The sequence below is a fragment of the Elephantulus edwardii genome, unplaced genomic scaffold, assembly GCF_000299155.1.
Source record: "Elephantulus edwardii isolate Elephantulus edwardi_28Jun2011 unplaced genomic scaffold, EleEdw1.0 scaffold00302, whole genome shotgun sequence".
NCBI classification, from domain to species: Eukaryota; Metazoa; Chordata; class Mammalia; order Macroscelidea; family Macroscelididae; genus Elephantulus; species Elephantulus edwardii.
Window position 1 is genome coordinate 107,106 of NW_006400052.1, and position 21,501 is coordinate 128,606.

General features: G+C 43.5%; 1 protein-coding gene across 1 annotated transcript in view; it reads right to left on the reverse strand.

The window, feature by feature from the left end:
• Nucleotides 1-6,414: 6,414 nt before the first annotated feature.
• FCGBP (Fc fragment of IgG binding protein) overlaps nucleotides 6,415-21,501 on the reverse strand; it is a 49,239-nt gene continuing 34,152 nt past the window's right edge. The window contains exons 16-19 of the mRNA XM_006900944.1: nucleotides 20,100-20,673; nucleotides 19,112-19,311; nucleotides 10,343-10,726; nucleotides 6,415-6,690 (exon numbers count right to left, since the gene is read on the reverse strand). Of these exons, the coding sequence (XP_006901006.1) occupies nucleotides 6,415-6,690; nucleotides 10,343-10,726; nucleotides 19,112-19,311; nucleotides 20,100-20,673 (1,434 nt within the window). The remainder of the gene's footprint in view (nucleotides 6,691-10,342; nucleotides 10,727-19,111; nucleotides 19,312-20,099; nucleotides 20,674-21,501) is intronic.

Here is a 21,501-nt window from a genome sequence, read left to right on the forward strand (position 1 = left end):
TGGACTTCTGGCAGTTCTCTGCTGATGTGCTATTCCAGTCATTTTTGGATAATCTTCAGTGGATTCTTGCTTGCATGTGAAGTCAATGATATTGTTCTGTAGTTTCCACACTCTGTTGGGTCATTCTTCTTTGGAATAGGAACAAATATAGATCTCTTCCAGTCAGTTGACCAAGTGGTTATTCTCCAGATTTCTTGGCACAACTTGGTGAGCACTTCCAGGGTAGCATCTGTTAGCTGAAATACGTCAATTGGTATACCACCTATTCCTGAGGCCTTATTTTTTGCTATTTCCTTCAAAGCAGCTTGAACTTCTTCCTTCATCACCATAGGCTCGTGCTCATATGTTATTTCATTAAAATCTTCTATGTCTGCCAATTCCTTTTGATAATGTGACTCATTATACTCTATCCATCTTCTTTCAATACTTCCTGGATCATTTATAGAACATTTTTGCAAGACACAATAAAAGACCTAAATAAATGGGAAAATGGTCCCTGTTCGTAGATAGGAAGGCTCAATATTGTGAAAATAACAGTCATACCAAAAACAATCTACATGTTCAGTGCAATCCAAATACAGATACCATATTCCTTTTTCAAGGAGACTGAAAGGGAATTCATTAAATTTATTTGGAGAGAAAAGAGACCCCGAATAAACAAAGCACTTTTGAAAAACAAGATTGAAGTGGGAGGTATAGAACTCACTGACCTCAAAACCTACCACACAGTGGTAGTAACCAAAACAGCATGGTTCTAGTACAATTACAGGAACATAGACCAATGAAACAGAATTGAGAACCCAGAAATGGACCCATCTATCCACATAGGTCAACTGATAATTGACAAGGAAATGAAACCTATCAAATGGGGAAACCTTTTCAACAAATGATGCTGGCAAAATTGGACTGCTACCTTCATAAAGCTGAAACAGGATCCACATCTCACACTATGCACAAAAATCAATGCAAGATGGATCAGAGACCTGAGAGTAAAGCCCCAAACCACAAAGTTCAGAACAGACAAACTGAGTTCAAACATAGAAGCTCTAGTCTATGGTATAAGGGGACTGCCAAATACAGCCAAAAATGTACAATCTGAAGAGGATAAAATTGATGAATGGGATCTTCTAAAGATTAAATCTCTGTGCTCATCAAAAACTTTTTCCAACAGACTAAAAAGAAAAGCTACTGACTGGAAATGAATATTTGACTAAGGGTCTCATAACAAAAGTTTACAGAACACTCCTGGGCCTCCACAAGAAAAACAATGATAATCCAATTACAAAATGGGCAAGAGATATGTAAAGATCTTTCACAGAGGAAGATATTAGAATGGCCAACAGACACATGAAGAATTGCTCAAAATCACTGAAAATAAAAAAGATGCAAATCAAAACCACAGTGATATACCATCTTACCACAGTAGCAGTGGTAAAGTTTAGTAGGACAGCAAGTAATAAATGTTGGAGAGGCTGTGTCAAGGTAAGAACTCTTATACATTGTTGGTGGGATTGTAAAATGGTACAATCACTCTGGAAGGCAGTCTGGCTTTCCTTTCCTCAAAAAGCTGAAATTCCATATGACCCAGCTATTCCACTGTTGGAATATACCCTGAGAAAATGAGAACTGAGGCACAGAGACTTATAAACCGATGTTCACAGCAGCGTTATTTATTCAGTATCGCAAGAACATAGAAACAGCCCAAATATCCAACCATAATTGAATGAATTGAGATATTATAATGGTGGTGGTTGTTGTTGTTGTTATGTGCTGTTGAATTGCCTTGTGACTCATAATGACCATATGTACAATGTACAACAGCCCTAAACCCTACTCTGTCCTGTGCCAACCTTATCTGACGCACCTACCTCTATTACCCCAGTCACTGAATCAATCCATCTCATCGAGGGTCTTCCTCTCTTGCGCTGTCCCTCCCTCACCCTTGCAAGCATATCATACCTATCCAAGAACTGGTCCTGCCTTGCAACATGTCCCAAGTAGGTCAGATGAAGCCCCAGAATCCTTGCCTCCAAGGAGGAGCCTGGTCTTGCCCTCTCTAGGATGAACCTGTTTGTTCTCCTAGCAGTCCATGGTATATTCAATACTCTTCTCCAGCACCACAGCTCCAAGGCATCAATTCTCCTATCATACCTAGTCATTGTCCAGCTTTCTGATGCAAGTGATTGCAAAGACTACGGCCTGTATCAGATGCACCTTAGTCTCTAGACTGACATCCTCGCTCTTCAGTATTTTAGAGAGGTCTCTGACAGCAGACTTTCCCAATGCGATTCATCTTTTAATTTCCTCGCTGCTATCAAGAGTGTTGATTGTGGAGCCAAGCAACCTAAAACTGTTAACAATCTCAGTTCTTCACCATCTATCATGATGCTGCTAATCGTACATTCATTCACACAATGGATGATTATGCAGCATTGTGGGAACAATGATTTTGTAAATTACTACCTAACATGGGAGGGACTGCATAGCACTATGCTAAGTGAACTAACTCAGTCTCATAAAGACAAATACTTCATAAGACCATTATTGTAGAACAAACATGAGGATCCAAGGAGCAGTGGGGGGGGGTTGCTTAATCATAGTGTCACACAATTTGATGGGTGGAGGGAGGGGTGAGTAAGGGAAAGGGGGAAGATCCAGTGTGAAAAGAATTGTATATGAACTTTGTAAGTAAACCAGTATAAAATACATTTTAAAAAATGTTTAAAAAAGAGGAAACTCTCCATTGTCTCAGCTACCAAGATGTGTCTACAGAGGGGGGCCAGCCTGGTCACCAGTACAGCCACTGTACAGAAGAGAACCTCCATCAGTGTCACCACTGAATCACTCAAGAGCCTCGTCCCTGACTCCAAACCCTTGAAGGGGCAGGAAGCGCTTGTAGATCTTCAGGCTGATGATTCCCACATCTCTGACAAGGGGCAAAGATTTGCCAAATAGTCACTCATGTAGGACCTGCAGAGGGCCTGGAGGATGAACAGAGAGAAGAAAAAGAACCAGAAAGAGAACCCCTTGTAGATTCCTGGATTCCTATAGAGCATGAAGTAAAGAAAGTGACTTTAGGAGTCAGCTAGGGTCTGGAGTTTCCATTAAAATTGATGATCCTATGTCAGAACTTGGAAGGAGGAGTGGCACCCACTTCCATAATAGCTTGCCTCCAGAAACCCTATGAACCTGAAGAGAGGATGAAAGGCACCCAAGCGTTGAGGACTCTGGTTCATAGGGTCGCTATGAGTCGCCTGCCACTCGACGGCACTTAACAACAACATGTCAGAACAGTTCAGGTTCCCTTCCCACTACCGTTCATTCTTTCACTTTAGGCCAACTAAAGGAAATGTTGGGATGTATAGGAACCTTAGGGGAAGATGCCTTTTGGAATAAGAAGATAAAATCTCATTGTTTGTAATGCACTCAGCCCTGCTTGGAGTCAAATGGCTCCAGTCCAATCCCCAATTCCTTTGTGCTGACTGTGCTGAGCAAGATGAGCTGGACGCCTTTTGGTGCCTTGTTCCTCTGAAACTAAGACAGAGGAGCAGGGACTCCCAGGCAGTGCTTCCACTAAGCAGTGGAAGGAGGAGCAGGTGGTCTGGGAACAGCGGGCAGGAGAATGGGATCAGGATAAAGTTCAAGGACAGTCATTGTCCCTGAAATGTGTTTACTCTAAGCAATGTATATGAACTTTATGAACTTTGTATGTAAACCAGTTTAAAGAAAAAGAAAAGAAGAGTGAGAAGAAAGAGAAAGCCTGGGCGGAACTTCCTGCCAAGCTGCTAGATGACCTTCCCCAAAAGACCAAAGCAGTCCCTTGGCTTTCACAGACAGACTGTTCAGGAAGCAGATGGGTCAAGAAGTGGGGGAAATGGTGAAAAGAGCAGGAAGAAGAGGAGCAAAAGGTGCAGGAAAAAGAAGCTGAGCACAAAGGTACCAATATGAGAGAACGATCGAGGGGATACTGAAATAGGGAAAGGGACAGAGAACTGGGCAGGGAGATCCCAGGGCAAGGGCCACAGCAGGAGCAATCTTGTGCAAACTGAGGTGGGTGCCCTAGCTGGGAAAAAGATGAGAAAGAGCTGAAAGCATCAGTCATCCTGTCGCAGGCCACAGATGGATAGGTACAATATCAAGTAAGAGTCTTTCACATAATTTGCACATTGTTGAAGTATGGCATCCACTTCCCACCACATACTAAATGGAACAGTGGCTACTCTATCTTGGGACTTAGCCCTCTTCTCTCCCTCTCATTTTCCAGTGCTCAGTCTTGGAGAGGGAAGGGCTAACCTAGGGAGGGAGGTGAAAAGCCGAGGTGGTACACGCCCCAAATTTCTTGAAGCTTTTCTCCACTTTGCTCAACCTTCTCTTGTGTACTCATTAGCCCTTTTCAGGAACAGCTAGTCCAGGACTGGGTCATCTATGGGCTGAATTGGCATCTTCTCCAGTTCCCAGTCTTTTATATTTTATGGTGCCTGCCTCTCACTCATCAAGTCCACTGGTTCCACTTTATATCCACCTTTTCCTTTTATTCTATTTTAGCGACTAAGATATGTCTGATCCATGCCATGATCTTTGCAATTACTTGTATGCATCAGAGATGTGGACAGTGACTAAGGGTGGCAGAAGAATTAATGCCTTTGAATTATGGTGCTGGAGAAGAGTCTTCAACATACCATGGATAGCCAAGAAAATAGATCTGTCTTGGAAAGGGTGAGACCAAGTTTCTCCTTGAAGGCTAGGATTTTAAAGCTCCATCTTGCATACTTTGGTCATGTGGCCAAGAGAAACCAGTCCTTGGAGAAGGAATCATTCTTGGAATGGTGGAGGGACAGTGCAGGAGAGGAAGACCCCAGATGAGATGGATTGATACAGTAACTGGGGCAATGGGGGTTGCTGTGTTGGGATTAGTGCTACTGGCTCAGGATAGGGCAAGCTTCAGAGCTGCTGTACGTAGGGTTGCTATGGGTCATGGGCTACTTGACAGCACTTAACAGTCTATGGACAATCATAAAAATCTGACTTAATTTTTAAAAAGTGTCTCTAGCCTATGGTCTTATTTTGAATGTTCCAGCCTCCACAGAAGTGTGAATCTATCTCTTGATGTAAGTCAAGCAATCTCTCTTTACATTATCAACATATTTGCATGTTTACAACATGTTTGTATATATCTCTCTTATTGCCATTGAGTTGGAACAAACTCATAGCTGACTCTCTAGCAGTTCTCCAAGGATGGAAATCTTGTGGGAGGAGAGTGCCTATCTTTCTCCAGCAGAGTCACCAGTGGATTCGAGCCTCCAGAAACCTGTGGATTTAGGGTTAGCAGCACAATTCCCTATATAGACTATGCTACCAGAGAACCAATCCTATTTCTTTTCTTACTAATTATTCAGAACTTTTGCCTTATTTTTCTACTGGACTGTTGATTTCTCTTCTTTACTTTTAGGTCCTCTTTATCTATTTTCTTTTCTTTTTTATTCCCCCCCCCCTTTCTTAAAAGGCAATTGAGCATTTGTTATATTTGACAGCGAGATTCAATGGAGAGCACAGGCTTTGGTGCCATAGAAAGAGAGATTCAAATCTTGGCTCCATCACTTAGAGACAGTTTGTCTATTTAAATTCACTGAGCCTATGTTTCCATGTCTGTGGGTGGTGTAAATACTTACTGAATGTAGGTGCCAACTAAAAAGTTGGAGGTTCAAGTTTATGTAAAGGCACCTAAGAAGAAAGGCCTGACACTGTTCTTAAGCTGTAGATGAATAAACACATTAAACCCTCACTCCAACTCTATGTGGTCAGTATTATCATAACTCCATTTAAAGATGAGGAGACCAAGGTAGGTAGAAATTAAGTAACTTGCTAGAGTTTGAAATTATAAAGCTGGAATCTATCCTACCATTTTCCACTCCTTTTACCCATCCAGTCATTCATCTTCCAACCATACATCCATCCAATCATCTAATTTCCATCCATTCTCCTAGCTTGGAAATTCCCCACCCACCCTTCCTCCATCTCTTCATCTATCCACCTCGTTCCACCTTTAACAAATACTCGTCACCCAGGCCCATGACACATGCTGTACTGAAAAGGCATGAGACAAACACATCTGGCTGAAGCTTAGTGTAAGATTTTATTCAGCATTCTTACATTCAACTTTATTAGCTCAGCAAAGGAGTGGAAAAGAGTAGGGACATTCAGTGCATCTCTCAACCACTGCAACTTCCAACAGGATCAGGTCTCGAAGTCTGTGTTCCTGGTGGACGACTGATCAGTTATTGCTGCAAGAGACAGACACTTACCATACCTCCTCTTGCAGACTGAGAACCCACTCTGACTCATGGGAAGTGGCCCCTTCCCATGTGGACCTCAGGAGTCCCTGCCCCAAGAAGCCTGGCTTTCATTCTACATCTCTTACCAAGGGGAGAAGTCCCAAGCTCTCCAGACCTCCATCTCTTTCTTCTCCTGGGTGTCATGCCCATCATTGCTCTGGTCCCCGTCAAAGTTTCCACAGGCCCCACAGAGCATTCCAGCATGCTCATTGCCGACCATGACAGCCAGATTCCCGTTGGTCCCAAATGACACCTGGACCCCTGCCTTCTGATGGACAAGCACGGTGCCATCAGGTGACTGATTCACAGACACAGATGTCAACACCTCAGCCGGAAGAGTTACTCGGAGACCATTCACCTGGTGATAGAGGGGTAAACACAGAGGTAAGGCCAGAGCCCTAGGAAAGCTGGTATGTCTGTAACTGGTATGGAGGTGCTAAGAAAGATAAGGTCAAGGAGCAATAGCAAAAGGACAGGTGCTAAGATAGATGAAAACCTAGATTAAATAGCATATGACAGATGAATATATGAGAAAATTGTTGGAGAAGTGGATGGACATTCAGAAGTATAGAGGCAGATGAAAGGAAAGCTTGATAAATAAATAGGCAGGCATGCAATATCTCAAAGTCAGGGTTTAAAAAGCACTTTTTACCAGATAATTGAACTAATAAATAAAACTCAGGACAACCTTGTTTGGTTTTAGTTCTCAAAACCTCTGCCTCTGTCCTGTAAGTTACTGGTTACCTAACAAAAGAAACTTCATGTCTTACTTTTCCACTACTGATATCTGAAGATACATGATGACCTTAGCAGAATAGTAACTATTATGAGAAAATGTTTATTTCTCAGAGCACAGACTTTGGACTCAGAAACCTTGGTAACATTGTGTTTTTCTCCCTTAAATAATTGTTGTATTTTTCAGTTGATGAGTTACTTCATCTAAAGTTAACACTCCCTTGTTGCGGAATGTTGGGGAGGAAGGAAGGGTCTCTGGCGAGGACAGATCACCTAAGCTCCAGATAAGTGCAAGCCTCCTGACAGCCTTTAATACGGGGTAGAGAAAGCTCCCCTGTGTTTGGTTGTACCGGCTTGAGAAAGCTCACTACCTGGGAAGATGGCTGTCACATCTGTTGATCTAGGAGTGGTCCGCAAGAGGCTGAGGTTCTCCTGACCAATCCACATACCCCACGTCTATAAGCCCATCCTATTTGGTCTTCCTGTGTTTATAAGTGCACTGCAGATGCCAATAAAATGGAACTGGATTGACTCTCTGATCCTCTCCTGGAGTAGTGTATCTCCATCGTGCTTACTCCCATCAGGGTGTCACTGTTAAGTTGCCAGCGAACTGACAGTGATATCCTTAGCAAATCTTTATTGAAAGAAATTGTCTTCATGATTTTTTTTTCTGAATGCTTCTGTCTCTGAATATTCTTGGAATAACTGATTAGATAGGTAGCCAGATAGCTAGAAAGACAGTAAAACAGAGGAATGAATGGAACAATGAATGAATGAGTGGCTAAGTGAATGGGAAGAAGAAGGGAAAGCAGGAGGAAATAGGGAAAGAATAAAAGAAAGATGGAGGAAGGAAGGGTGAGTAGGTAGAATGTGAGACAGATGGAAAGTTCCATCAAACTGCAAGTTTCTCAAGGCTAAGAAATGGGTTGGAGTAATCTTTTACCTAGCATATGACCTGACATTGTGGAAACAGGGCTGAGTTCATTTATGAAACAAAATTTTCTTGGGTTCCTTCCAGATGCCTATTCATGATCTGGGCACTAGAGACAAACTGGTAACCGAGAAAAACAGATCACTGCCCACCTGAAGCTTATAGACTAGTGATGTAGAAAGGCAAAAACACCCAACAAATTACTGCTAGCTGCAGGTACTGTTAAGTACCTGAAAGAAATTAAAAAGAGGGTGATAGAATTAAGACTAGGATGGAAAAAAAGAACTTCTGATAAGGATAAGAAGTCAATGTTTTAGAGGTCTGGCAGGAGAACAAAGGAACAGCAGAACAGCAAATGCAAAGGCCCTAGTGTGGGAATAAGCTGGGACTTCTGTATAAAAACAGAAAAACCAGCAAGGCTGGAGCACAGCTAGTGGGGGAGGGAGTTATACAAATGGACTTGGAGAGTCCAGCAAATGTTAGATCACACAATGCTTTATCAGTCATGGAATGGGGAATGACTTGGGTTTGGAAAGTTTTCTGGGAAGTTGAAAATGGAATGGTGAATGGATGTCTATGACTATGCTCCTTAGAGAAGCTGCCTTCAAGCCTGGACCTTGTCTGGTATCTGGGAATCTGGATTTATGGAGAGTTACCACTGTTATAAGAACAAGTAAGAGCAGTTCACTGGGCACAACCAAATGTTTGAACGGCATTTTTAAGCAGATTGGCATGGCCTCATTGTATTTCTACAACATCTACTTGCTGTGGAGAGAATGGTGAGAAATATGCCTGGAGCAACTAGAGAGTCATCTTTGGCCCTAGGAAGGGTGAGTTTACCTAAGAATGAAGCTAATTTGGTGAACTCAAAGAGTCCTGACAAATACCTGATTGTACTGTGTGGTCAACTGACTCTAGCCACTTTTGAAATTCTATCCTTGGACTTTCTAGTAACATGAGTGTCATGAATTGTGCCCCCCTCAGTATATGTATATAATTTTATAATGTGGAAACTATGCAATGATCACAGGCTCTGATAAACCAGAGTTGTGGGAGGATTAAGGGTGGAATGCAACTTTCCTAAATCTCATCAGAGCCCTGATCAGACATAAGGAGAGATCCCTTAGGGTGTGGCCTTTAATATCTTCTCTCTCAAGAGAGATAAAAGATTAGGAAAGGGACCTGAGAAGAGGGACCGTTAGGACAACCAAGAAATAATTGCCATGAGTAAAGTGGATCTTTTTTGATCCAAATACCTGCACAACAAAGCTCAACACCAGGAAAGGCCAGGAGACGAGGACATTTCCAAGGAACACTAGAGATGGAACCTAGAATTTTAACTTCTAGCCTTCATAAGCTTGAGATCATGAGAATGGAACAGGATAGTGCAATGTTAAGATCTATTATTCATATGGTCACTATGAGTCATAATGGACTCAGAACTTAACAACAAACCTTCTAAACTATAAAAGCTTTCGATGAAATATAAATATAAAAATAGTATTCTATCAAAGTTATTCTATTAAAGACATACATTTGTGATATCTGTGCTATAACAGTAGTAGATAATTAAGAAAATGAGTCAATTTTTTTTTTGGCTTAAGACAATATGAATTTGGTTTTCTGCCAACTCTAACACAAGTAATTTGTGATGTTGGAGAAGAGTACTGAACATCACATGGACTGCCAAATGAAAAAAACAAATATGTCCTGGAGAAAATGCAACCAGGGTGCTCCTTGGAGGCAATGATGGTGACACTTCATCTCATATACTTTGGGCCTATTGTTAGGAGGGTCTAGTCTTTGGAAAAACATCATGCTTGGAAAGGTGGTTATTGTTGTGATGTGCTGTCAAGTTGACTACAACTCATAGCAACTCTATGAACAATGGATCTCAACCCTGTGTCATCCTCACCATCTCCAACCACTTGAGCCAAGCAGGGAAAGGTGAAAGGTCAGCAGAAGAGAGGCAGACCCTCGACAAGACAGACAATGGACTCAAGTATATTAGAGATGAGGAGGATGGTGCAGGATAGGGCTGAGCTCAGATCATAGGGTCACACTATGAGTCGTAGTCAAATCAAAGGCACATAACAACAACACATCATTTGTAACTAATGATACCTTTAATACTGCTAATATCAAGACTATTAAGTTACCTGAGGATGCTTTTGTTCCTCAAGAACTCAAATGGCATAGAGAGATTAAAATATTGGGACAAGCACAGATTTAGAGATCAAACTACAGAGACCTGGATAAAGAAAACAAAGACAGATAGCCAAGCAGTCAACAATGTTGACTGCAAGTCAACATTGCAAGTGGAAGGACCCAAACCCAGGCTTACCCACACACCATGGTTCAGGGTCACAGTGACCAATCCATTCTGGAAGAAGATGTGGACCAAGCCCACAGCTTCAGCCTTGCCATGACAGGGCTGGACATTAGTGACTACACGGTACCAAGGACTTGTCTTCCGTTGTCCTGGGCAGAGGGTAGAAAGCTCGTAGATGCCAGGGGAGCTGACAACATTTTGGGCCCCATCAAAGGTGGTGAGGTTGGCATCCGCAGAGAGGGAACAGAGGCCATGGGGGTGCCAACACTCCCGGGTCCCAGCCTGGACCTCACATATGCGTTCTAGGGAGCAACTGGCAGCTTGGCATGTGAGGCCAGTGCTTGCAGAACAGGAACAACGTTCACTGCAGTCTGAGGTCATCAAGGAAGAGTTCACCTGTGAAAGAAAAGAAGAGGTTATGATGATGAGGTGGACAGCAAAAAATGACCACAATCCTGCTTTCCTTTATACTGAAAGTATGGAATAATGAAGTAAAATCAACTGGCTGTTGAAGAATTGGTTGGTGAAGAATCTGTCCCATCATGAATTCTGCCATTAGATAAAGTCTATTTCAATGCTGATGGTCAATCAATTGGCACACTTCAGTGCTTCTTTTCGTTATAGGTATTTTAACTGATCCCAAATATTCTTGTAAGGAGTATTAGTAGCCCAGTGGTAAGAAGTTTCACTGCAATCCAAAGGCATGAGGTTCAAATCCACCAGCTGCTAAAAGGAAGAAAGATGGGTGATTTCTAGTGCAATTTACTGCCTCTGAGAACCCTGTGGAGCTATAAGTCAGTTCTGACTTACATAACAACAACAAATTTCTGTGGCCTCTAGGGGTGATTTGGCTGCGGTTTCTATTAACATCTTATAGAATAAGCAGCAACTCCTATCAGGAAGTGGAGTTTATTCCTCTCTCCCTAAACCTGGGCTAGCACAGTCACTGTGCTTTGTCCAATAAAATTCAGCAGTAGTCATGTTGTGCCCATTTCAAATCTATACCTCAGGAGACCCAGCAGTATAATTTTCTCTCATAATTTTGTCTAGCCAAGAGAATAATCTGGGTTTGCCCTGTTGGAGAATGGGAGGCCATATAGAACATAGACAAGTACTTTAGTAGATCACCCTAGATCAGCCAGCCCTCAGTCAACCCATCTGTCGGCCCAGGGGATAGCAGAAGAACCACTCAGCTGAATCCAGTCCAAATGACAGCATTTCAGAACTGTGAACTAAATGAGCAATTGTTGTTTTTAAACCACTAAGATTAGGGGGTACCTTTTAGACCCAGAAAAGGCTAACTGACTCAGGTAAAAGAGGGTACTGTAGATACCCCAGAGATCCTGGCATCCACAGCTCAGAAACTCATCTGCTTGATCTTATTCAATCTCAAGAAAAATAAAAGCAGCATGGGGTTCTGGGCTGGACCATTCTCCCGCCCCAAACATAAACATGTAAACAAATCCACTGCTATTCTGTCAACTCTGACTCCTTGGTGATACTACGGAGCAGGGCAGGACTGCCCCATGGAATTTCCAATGTTTGTGGAAGCAGATGGTCACATTTTCCCTCTTAAGGTGATCTGAACCATGGACCTTCTGTTAGCATCCAAGTACATAGCCACCATGCCACCAGAGCATCTGTCTCTTGGTCCATGGGGTGATACATTTTTATAGGGGGGGATTGATGGGACAACTGGTGAAATCTGAGTAAAATTTGTAGATTATATTGTTGAGTTAGTGTTGTTGATTGTCTTTGAGTTGAGCATGACTAATAGAAACCCCATGAACATAAGGCCTGAAGCCCCTCTACAACAATTGAAATTTCTCAAAGTTCATAGAGTTTCTGGAGGCATGTTGTTTAGGAAGTGGAAGCCGTTTCTACTTCCAATTCTGTCATAGTATGTGCTAACGTAGTATACTAACACTAACTCATATTGTTGAGTTAGTTTGTGTTAGTTTCCTGATTTAAATAAGAGTGCTATGGATGGTGCAGGACAGGGCACGATTCAGATCTGTTGCTCACAGAACTACTATCAGTCATCATTGACTTTATGGCATCTAACAAAACAACACAACTGTGTCATAGAAATGAACTTCCTTTTTTTAAGGAAATTCACACTGAAATATTTAAAGTTAAAGGATACTTCAACAGACTCTCAAAGGTTTAGGGAAAATAAAACCCCAGTAAATGCATCTACATAGATAGGGTGATAGATACAACCACTGATGAAGAACGATAGAGAAAGCAAATGTGGCATAACCTTAACAGTAAGAAAATCGGAGTGAAGGGAATACAGAGTTACTGATACTATTCTTTCCATTTTTAAGCCTGAGTTTTTTTCAAGAGAAAATGAAAAATGGAAAGCTTAGAAAAAAGTTGGTTAACTGTGATTAACCAGACAAATACTGTCTCTGTATAGATGGTTCCCATTTCTGTCTCCAGCCCAGCCCAGACTGCTCTCTTGAATGCCAGACTTTGAAATCCAGCAAATGTGTCACAGAGATAGAGGGTCAGGCTTGGACAGGGAAGCACGTAGGGCTGTGGGAATCTTAAGGGCCCTAAAGGAACAATGAATAAGCACTCGGCTGTGGAAAGCCAAATATCAAACAAAATATTGGTCTAAATGTTAAACCAAATGCTTTACCAGGATTTGAGAGAAGTGAAAATATTAGCTGGAATTCCTCCTGAGACAAGAGTCAAGTACCAAGGCAGACTTAAAGGCATCTTCACAATTTTTGGATTGTATTTACAAACCCCTCTCTCCTGAGTCAAGCATAAGGTTGTCAATAGAAAGAGCTTACCTTCATTTGCATAGAATTCTCTTTGTGATTTGCTCCCTGGTGATTTTCAATAAATTTACAGGGAAGCTTGGTTCTGGGCTTCAATCCTTGAGCTATTAGCCCCTTGCTTTTATGCTCTCTGTTCTTCTCTGTCCTTGGTGTCCCCTTCTCTTTCTTTGCTCTCGGCCAACAACACTCAGCCGTTAACTGAAAGGTTGGTGTTTCTAATCTACCAGGGCCTCTAAAGGAAGAAAAGAATGTATAGCCTCTGTGCATAAAGATTGTTGTTGTTGTGTGCCGTCGAGTCGCCTGCGACTCATAGCGACCCTATGTACAACAGCCCTAAAATCCGCTCTGTCTTGAGCCAATCGCACTGTCTCCGACACTCCCATCCCAATTATCCCAGTCACTGAATCAATCCACCTCATAGAGGGCCTTCCTCTCCTGCGCCGTCCCTCCACCCTCCCAAGCATGATGTCCCTCTCTAAGGACCGGTCTCTCCTCACAACACGTCCAAAGTATGTTAGACGGAGCTTCAGAATCCTTGCCTCCAAGGAGCCACCCGGTTTAACCCTTTCCAGGACAAATCTGTTTGTTTTCCTAGCAGTCCATGGTATTCTCAATACTCTTCTCCAGCACCACAGCTCAAAGGCATCAATTCTCCTTCTATCCTCCCTGGTCATTGTCCAACTCTCTGATGCATAACAAGTGATTGTGAAGACCATGACCTGTATCAGATGCACCTTAGTCTCCAGAGAGACACCATTGCTCTTCAGCACTTTGGAGAGGTCCCTAACAGCAGACTTTCCCATGGCAATGCACCTTTTAATTTCCTGGCTGCTGGTGCCAAGACTGTTGACTATGGAGCCAAGCAAACTAAAGCTGTGTACAATCTCAGTCTCTTCACCATCCATCCTGATGCTGCCAATTGGTCCAGTGGTGAGAATCTTTGTCTTCTTGACATTGAGCCTCAATCCATATTGTAGGCTGCAGTCCTTGACGCTCTGCAGCAGGCGCTTCAGGTCCTCTTCAGTTTCAGCAAGCAGGGTTGTGTCATCCGCATAACGCAGATAGTTGATAAATCGTCCACCAATCTTGACCCCACATTTCTCCTCATAGAGCCCAGCCTCCCGGATAATCTGTTCTGCATATAGGTTGAAAACGTATAGAGATAGGATGCATCCCTGGCGTATGCCCTTCACAATTTTAAACCATGCAGTGTTCCCTTGCTCTGTTCCGACGACTGCCTCCTGGTCCAAGTGTAAGTTTCGCATGAGAACGATCAAGTGTTCTGGGATTCCCATTCTTCTGAGTCAACCATAGTTTGTTATGATCTACACAGTCAAATGCCTTTGCATCGTCAATGAAACACAGATAGACATTCCTCTGGTATTCCCTGCTTTCAGCCAAGATCCATCTAACATCAGCTACAATATCTCTAGTACCACGACCCCTTCTAAACCCAGCCTGGACTTCTGGTAGCTCTCTGTTGATGTGCTGTTCCAGTCGTTTTTGGATAATCTTCAGTAAAATCTTGCTTGCATGTGAAATTAATGAGATTTTTCTGTCATTTCCACATTCTGTTGGGTCACCTTTCTCTGGGATAGGAACAAATATCGATCTCTTCCAGTCAGTTGGCCAAGTGGTTGTTCTCCAGATTTCTTGGCACAACTTGGTGAGCATAAAGATTACAGGCTTAAAAACCTTATGGCACAGGTCTAATATGTCCTATAAGTTTTCTAGGAGTTGGAATCAACTTAATGACACATAACAACAACCACCCCCTAAACTAGGCGATTAGCAATGACTTCTTCCAAGTAATAAGATAATAAAGCTAGAACAAAATTTGGCATCTTTTGGTACATAAGTTTTTAACTTCTAGTCTACCTTTTTGCCATTGATAAAATCAGCTGACTCTACCTCTCATTTATTCAATAAATATGTTTTGGGAGACAGAGACTAGCTTAATCATTAGGGGGGTAGGCCCAGTCTGCTGTAATGTAAATTCTAGCAACACTAGCTGCTAATGGGAAGACTTCTCTATACCATGATTTCTTCTCTTATGCTGTTGTTCATTGCTGTCTAGTAGGAACCAACCCATAGCTGATTCTCCAGCTTGTTTTCAAAGGTTGAAATTCCACAGGAGGAGAATGTCCATCTTTTTCCCCCTCAGAGTTATTGGGGGATTTGAACAGCTTGCCTTTGAGTTCATAGCACAACTCCTTACTCAGTAGGCCATCAGAACTCCCTCTCTTAATTTAGAAGATGGGACAAATAACAATAGTTCCTCTTGTAACTATGAAATAAATTAACACCTTTGATTAAGTTTGTGTGTTATACAAGCAAAAGAAAATCATTAGAAAAAAATCCACTACTATTAAACTTTCAGTTTGTATTATTAAGTTAAATGATTGTCAAAACCAAAACAAACTCAGAACCAAACCAAAGTCAATTCCCACTCATAGAGAACCCTCATTGGGTTTCTAAGGCTGTTAATTTTAACAGAAGTAGACTAACTTTCATTGTGCCTTAGAGAAGCTGGTAGATTCCAATTACCAGAGATGTACAACCTTTTGATTAGCAGCATGACAACCCACAGACTATGCCACCAAAGCTCCTTGGAAATGGCAGCTAGCTATCCTAATTATGATGATGTTGTAAATGGCTATTATTTTTACTCTGTGTTGAGGTCTTGCATGCTTTTAATGCACAATCCTTATCTTCAGACATCTATGGTACAAGGTTGAATATTAATCTCATCTTACAGATGAGGAAACTGAGGCTCAATGAGGAAACTGTAGTAGATAGAATAAGAGCTCCTCAAAGACACCATGTGCAACCCCATGTGTTACCTGATACTGGAAAAAGATCTTTGTAGATATAATTAAACTAAGGATCTTGAGACAGGGGATTATCTAGGTGGGCCCTAAATGCAACCACAGGAATCTATGAAAGAGGAAAGCAGAGAATTACTTTATAAAATAGAAGAGGAGGAAGCAGTGTGATCACAGGGGCAGAGACAGAAGTGAAGTGGCCAATGTATGCTGGTCATCATAAAAAAATAAAAGCCCTCAAAACAACTGAGATATCATCTCACCCAGTAAGAATAGCAAAATTTAACAGAACAGCAAGCAACAAATGCTGATGAGGTTGTAGAGAAACTGGAACCCTTATTCACTGTTGGTGGAAGTGTAAAATGGTGCAACCACTGTGGAAGGCAGTATGGCACTTTCTCAAAAGTTGCAAATAGAAATACCTTTGACCCAGCAATTCCACTACTGGGAATATACCCCAAAGAGACCATAACTGCCACCCAAGCAGATATATGCACACCATATTTATCGTGGCTTTGTTCACAATAGCAAAGAGTTGGTAATGACCTAAGTGCCCATCAACAAACGAATGGATAGAGAAGCTGTGGTATATTCGCATAATGGAATACTACGCTGCACTGAAAAACAAGGAACTCATGGGATATTATTATAAATGGGTGACCCTGGAGGGCATTATGCTGAATGAAGTATCTCAGTCAAAAAAGGACAAATACTTTATAGGGCCACTGTTGTAAAACAGGACTGACATCGGGGTTGGAGTGAGACTAAGAAAGATGGGATAAATAATGTATACTGCATTGAAACAGTTGAGGGAGAAAACTGTTTAAAAGGGATTTGTGATTAGGTGTTATTGTCATGACAGGAGTCCAGAATGAAGGCTGCATAGTGGAGTGGACCTGGGGGAAAGGATTGTGAAACAATGAAAGAATTTTTCTTTTACTTTTCAAAGAGGGGAGTGTACTGGGGGGGAAGGGGGGCAGGGAGAAAAATGCAACAATGATTGAATGGAAATCCAAAGTCTCTGTAAATTTTCATTGAAATTAATAATAAAAAAAATAAAAGCTCACAAGAAAATCTGCCATCAGGGAACTCTGCAGAATGCTAAAGAACAACGATGTCAGTCTAGAGACTAAAGTGTGCCCGATCCAGACTATGGTCTTCACAGTTACTTGCTACACATCAGAAAGCTGGGCAATGAATAAGGATGACAGAATTGAAGTCTTTTGAGTTGTGCTGCTGGAGAAGAGTATTGAACATACTATGGACTGCCAAAATAACAAACATCTGTGCCCTAGAGAAGGTGAAACCAAATTTGTTCTTGGAGGCAAAGTATTGAAGCTCCATCTGACATACTTTGGCATGTGGTTGGAGGAACCAGTCCTTGGAGAAGGACATCGTGCTTGGAAGGGTGAGTGGAGAGTGCAGGAGAGGGAGACCCAAGATGAAATGGATTGACACAGTAACTGAGATAAGGGGGGTAGGTGTGTTGGAGACAGTGGTATTGACTCAGAATAGGGCAGGTTTACAAGCTATTGTACATAGGGTTGATATGAGTCACAATCAACCTGACGACACAAAACAACAACCGTTGAGTTGCTTTTGACTCATGGAGACCGTCCATCAGATTTTTTTCAAACTGTAAATCTTTGTAGGAGGAGACTGCCTATCTTTCTCCATCAGGGTTGCTCATGGGCTCAAACTGCTCAGCTCTTGGTTAGAAGCTTGATATATGATGAACTATAACGCTGGGACACCTTGCTGGCAACCCTGGGCACTAGAACTGGCAATGGATAGTTCACAGTTTGGCTAACACTGTCATTTCCGTCCAGGGAGACAGGTTTCAAACATCTGGTCTTCAGAACCATGAGAAAATATATTTGGTTTAAAGCCATCAAATTGGTGCTAATTTGTGATGGCACCCACAGGAACCTAATATAGGGGTATTACCAGAAGAATTAATGTCTTTGAATGAAGGTACTAGTTGTTGTTGTTGTTGTTGTTGTTGTTGTTGTTAAGAGCCATTGAGTCGTACATGACTTATAGTGACCCTATGAACGAAAGACCTAAACACTTGTATAACTTTGGTTCTTTCTCCATGTTCATAGTTTCCAGAGGCAAGCCATTTCAGAAGTGATGCCACTCCTGCTTCCAAGCTTGGTGTTTTGTTGTTTTGTTTTGTTTTTTTGTATCTCAAATTTTTTAATTATTATTATTCATTTCAATGAACATCTACACCAAGCTTGTTTTAATTGGGATGCTCCACCAAGTACTGTCCACTATGGGTAACCATTATCGAATTTGGCACATCAGTCTCAAAGTGTTTAGCATCACAGCAACCATGAGTTACCTCTGCACAGCAATGCACAGACAAGTGCTATACCACTTAGAAGAATGCTTGACAAAACACAATTTAAACCAGGCCCGAGGGCCACAGGCTCAAGAGCCCTAATGGGTTTTTTAATAGGAGGCCTTATCATATCATCTCACTTCCCTTAGCAAATAAACATTCCACCATAATGCTCACCAATCCCAGCCAACAAGCTTCTATAAGGAGGAATAATCTCCTCCTGTACCAGTCAGATCTGATTTGACGGTACACACACACAAAAAAAACCAGCTTCTATAGAATCCGGTTCCTGCAGAGGACTTTCAAACTGGATTCCAGCCCCACATTGCTGACCGAAAGTGTCCCAAAGGTACTAGAGAAGAATTCAAAATTATCCCATAGATTGTCAAAAGAAAAACAAGTCGGTCTTAAAGGAAGTGTAACCATGGTGCTCCTTAGAACTTGGCAAGAATGGTGAAACTTGTCATATATTGTGAGAATATTGTCAGGAGTCTGTGGAAGGCTGAGGGTAAGAGAAAGAGAGGGAGATCCTCTGGGAGATGATTTACACAGTAACTATAACAATAGGCTCAAGCATATCAGAAATCAAGTATATATGGGTAGCACAGGCTAGGATAACTGTGCTAGGATAAGGTTCAGATCTGTTGTTCACAGGGGTGCTATAATTTGTAGTCAACTGGATGACATCTGGTGATAACAACACCAGCATAGAGCCACATGACTGGGACAGAGTGGCAGCTGTTAAGGCAGTCTGCACAGAAGCTTTGAGCCAACCAAGAGTTCTGCACCCTCCCTGCCCACCACAAGCCCTGCTCACCGGCAGGTACCGCCCATCATGAGTGCAGCCACAGTCATAGGTGGGGACGCAAACTCCATGGGAGAGCAGGAAGCGGTCATCACACTCGCAGCCCTCAAAGCAGCGGGTTGTGCAGCCTGTGAGTCCTGAGAGTGCTGCGCAGGAGCCCCGACAGGAGTGAGTGCAAATGGAATAGTGGCTGTGGGCTGGGCACTGCAGGGCTAGAGAGAGAGAGAGAGAGGCAGGGCGGTCATGCTTCCATGTGTGGCACAACTTAATGAATGGGGTTTATTGTGCCCAGCCCTGGAGATGAAGTGATGGAGACAGCCGCTCGCCTTGCTTGAGTGAAATTCCTTTCAATGGGACAAACAGTAAGAGGCAGGTCCTGGGCAGCGATGGGGCCCAGAAAATGCTTCCAGGATGAGGTCCTATGCTCTGGCTGGTGTCACAAGATGGAGTCAGGGAGGGTGGCTAGGTGGATCCGGTTTGGGGTGGAATGCTGATGTCAGGGGGAGGCACAGCCTGACAAAGGCCCGTAGGTGCAAAGGCCCCTAAGGACAACCCAGGGAAGGGTGTCCATACACTGCCAGACTCTTGAGGGTGACAGTCAGGAGTGAGGTTAGGACTGGAGACACAGTAGCCAGTGTTTGCACTGAGATGAGATCTAATGCCTTGGAGTGGCCAGTGCCCTGAGTAATCTGAGAGGACACTGCTCTACCTGAGGCTCTGACTGATCCCATGGAACTTTACTAAATGGGTATCTGACCTTCCTACCCCTCTCTCCACATCACCCGAATCTAGGATAGACAGAGCCCTGGGGAAGAACTATAGTTTGGGCTAAGGGAAGAACTAAACTATAGTTTGGGCTAGAGTGAAGTGCTGGCAGGAGTCTGAGAAGGGAGAGCCAGAGAGGTCGAAGGGAATATGTGGCAGAGTGGAATGAGATGTATGTGCGGGCTTGGAGGAAATTACAAGAGAAGGCGGCGGGGCTGGGGCTGCAGACACTCACGACAGAAACTGTTTGTTCTCCAGGGCTTCACGGCAGTGCCAGCCGCTTGGCAGGCGGCAGTGTAGGCTGCCAGGCTGCGGCACAGCGCTGAGTTGTCCCCATTCTGCGCGCACATGTCGTATACGCACTGGCGGAAGTACTCGGAGGGGCTCAGCACAGCGTGGCAGGCCCCGAAAGCACCGAGGGGGTCGCGCAGGCGCCCGCAGGCCTCGATGCTCTCGTAGGGCGCTGTCTCCTCCGCAGAGCACACGCGGCAGCCCTGGGCTCCGCAGCCCTCACCGCAGCCGGGGGAGGAGCCAGGCGCGCGCCATGCAGCCCCGAAGGCCTCCACGCTGGGAGCCACGTTGCCATTGGGCAGCACGAAGTCGTCGCTCCAGTTGCCATTGAAGTTCCCACAGAGGCCACAGAGCCGGCCGTGGAAGGGGCTCGGGATGGACATAAGGACGTGGGCATCGCCATCAAAGAGCAGCCGCAGCCCTTTGGTGGTCTGGAGAATCATGTTCCTGCCCTCGGCGGTCACCCGCACGGGACCCACGGACACAGGCAGGGTAACAGCTTCATTGTCCACGGTGACCTGAGGGGAAAGGTTGATGAGGATCAGTAACTCACGGGTGGGGTTGCCCCTTCGTGTACCCAAGGTGGAACAGAACCCCCTCAGAAACTCCAGGGCTGAGGTGAGAGTAGGGGTGGGGCATGACCATTCAGATCTACCAGGTCAGATATGTGTCTTCCTACAAAGTTGTGGTGTGAGGCCTTTGTCGCCCAAGGTGAAACTGTACCCCATTCAGACAGGGCAAAACAAACAAACAAACAAAACCCAAACCACTACCAGTGGGCTAATTCCAGCTCATTTTGTCCCTGTAGGACAGATTCTGGTGCCCTAGTGGTAAGAAGCTGCCCTGCAATCCTGAAGGAAGCAGTTCAAATCCACCAGCTGCTCTAGGGGAGAACAACAGACAATCTCCTCCTGTGTGATTAACTACCTCTGAAAACTCACCAGAGGGTCAGCTTCTAACTCGAAGGTACACAACAATAACACAGTGTTTTGAAAGCTAGAAATATTTACAGAAGCAAACTGCCACATCTGTCTCCCTCAGAGTAGTTGACAGGTTTGAACTTCTGATCTTTAAGTTAACAGCTCACACAGGGCCCCAAATTCGCTGTTTTCTAGTTGATTCTGACTCAACAGTGACCCAGGAAGGCAAATCAGAACTACCGTACAGTTTCCAACACAGTACATTTTCAACAAAGCAGACTGCCTCATTTTTCTCCCATGGAGAAGCTGTTGTTGTTGTTGTTATGTGCCATCGAGTCGTTTCCGACTCATAGCGACCCTATGCACAACAGCTCTAAACCCTGCCCTATCCTGTGCCAACCGCACCGCCTCCGACACACCCATCCC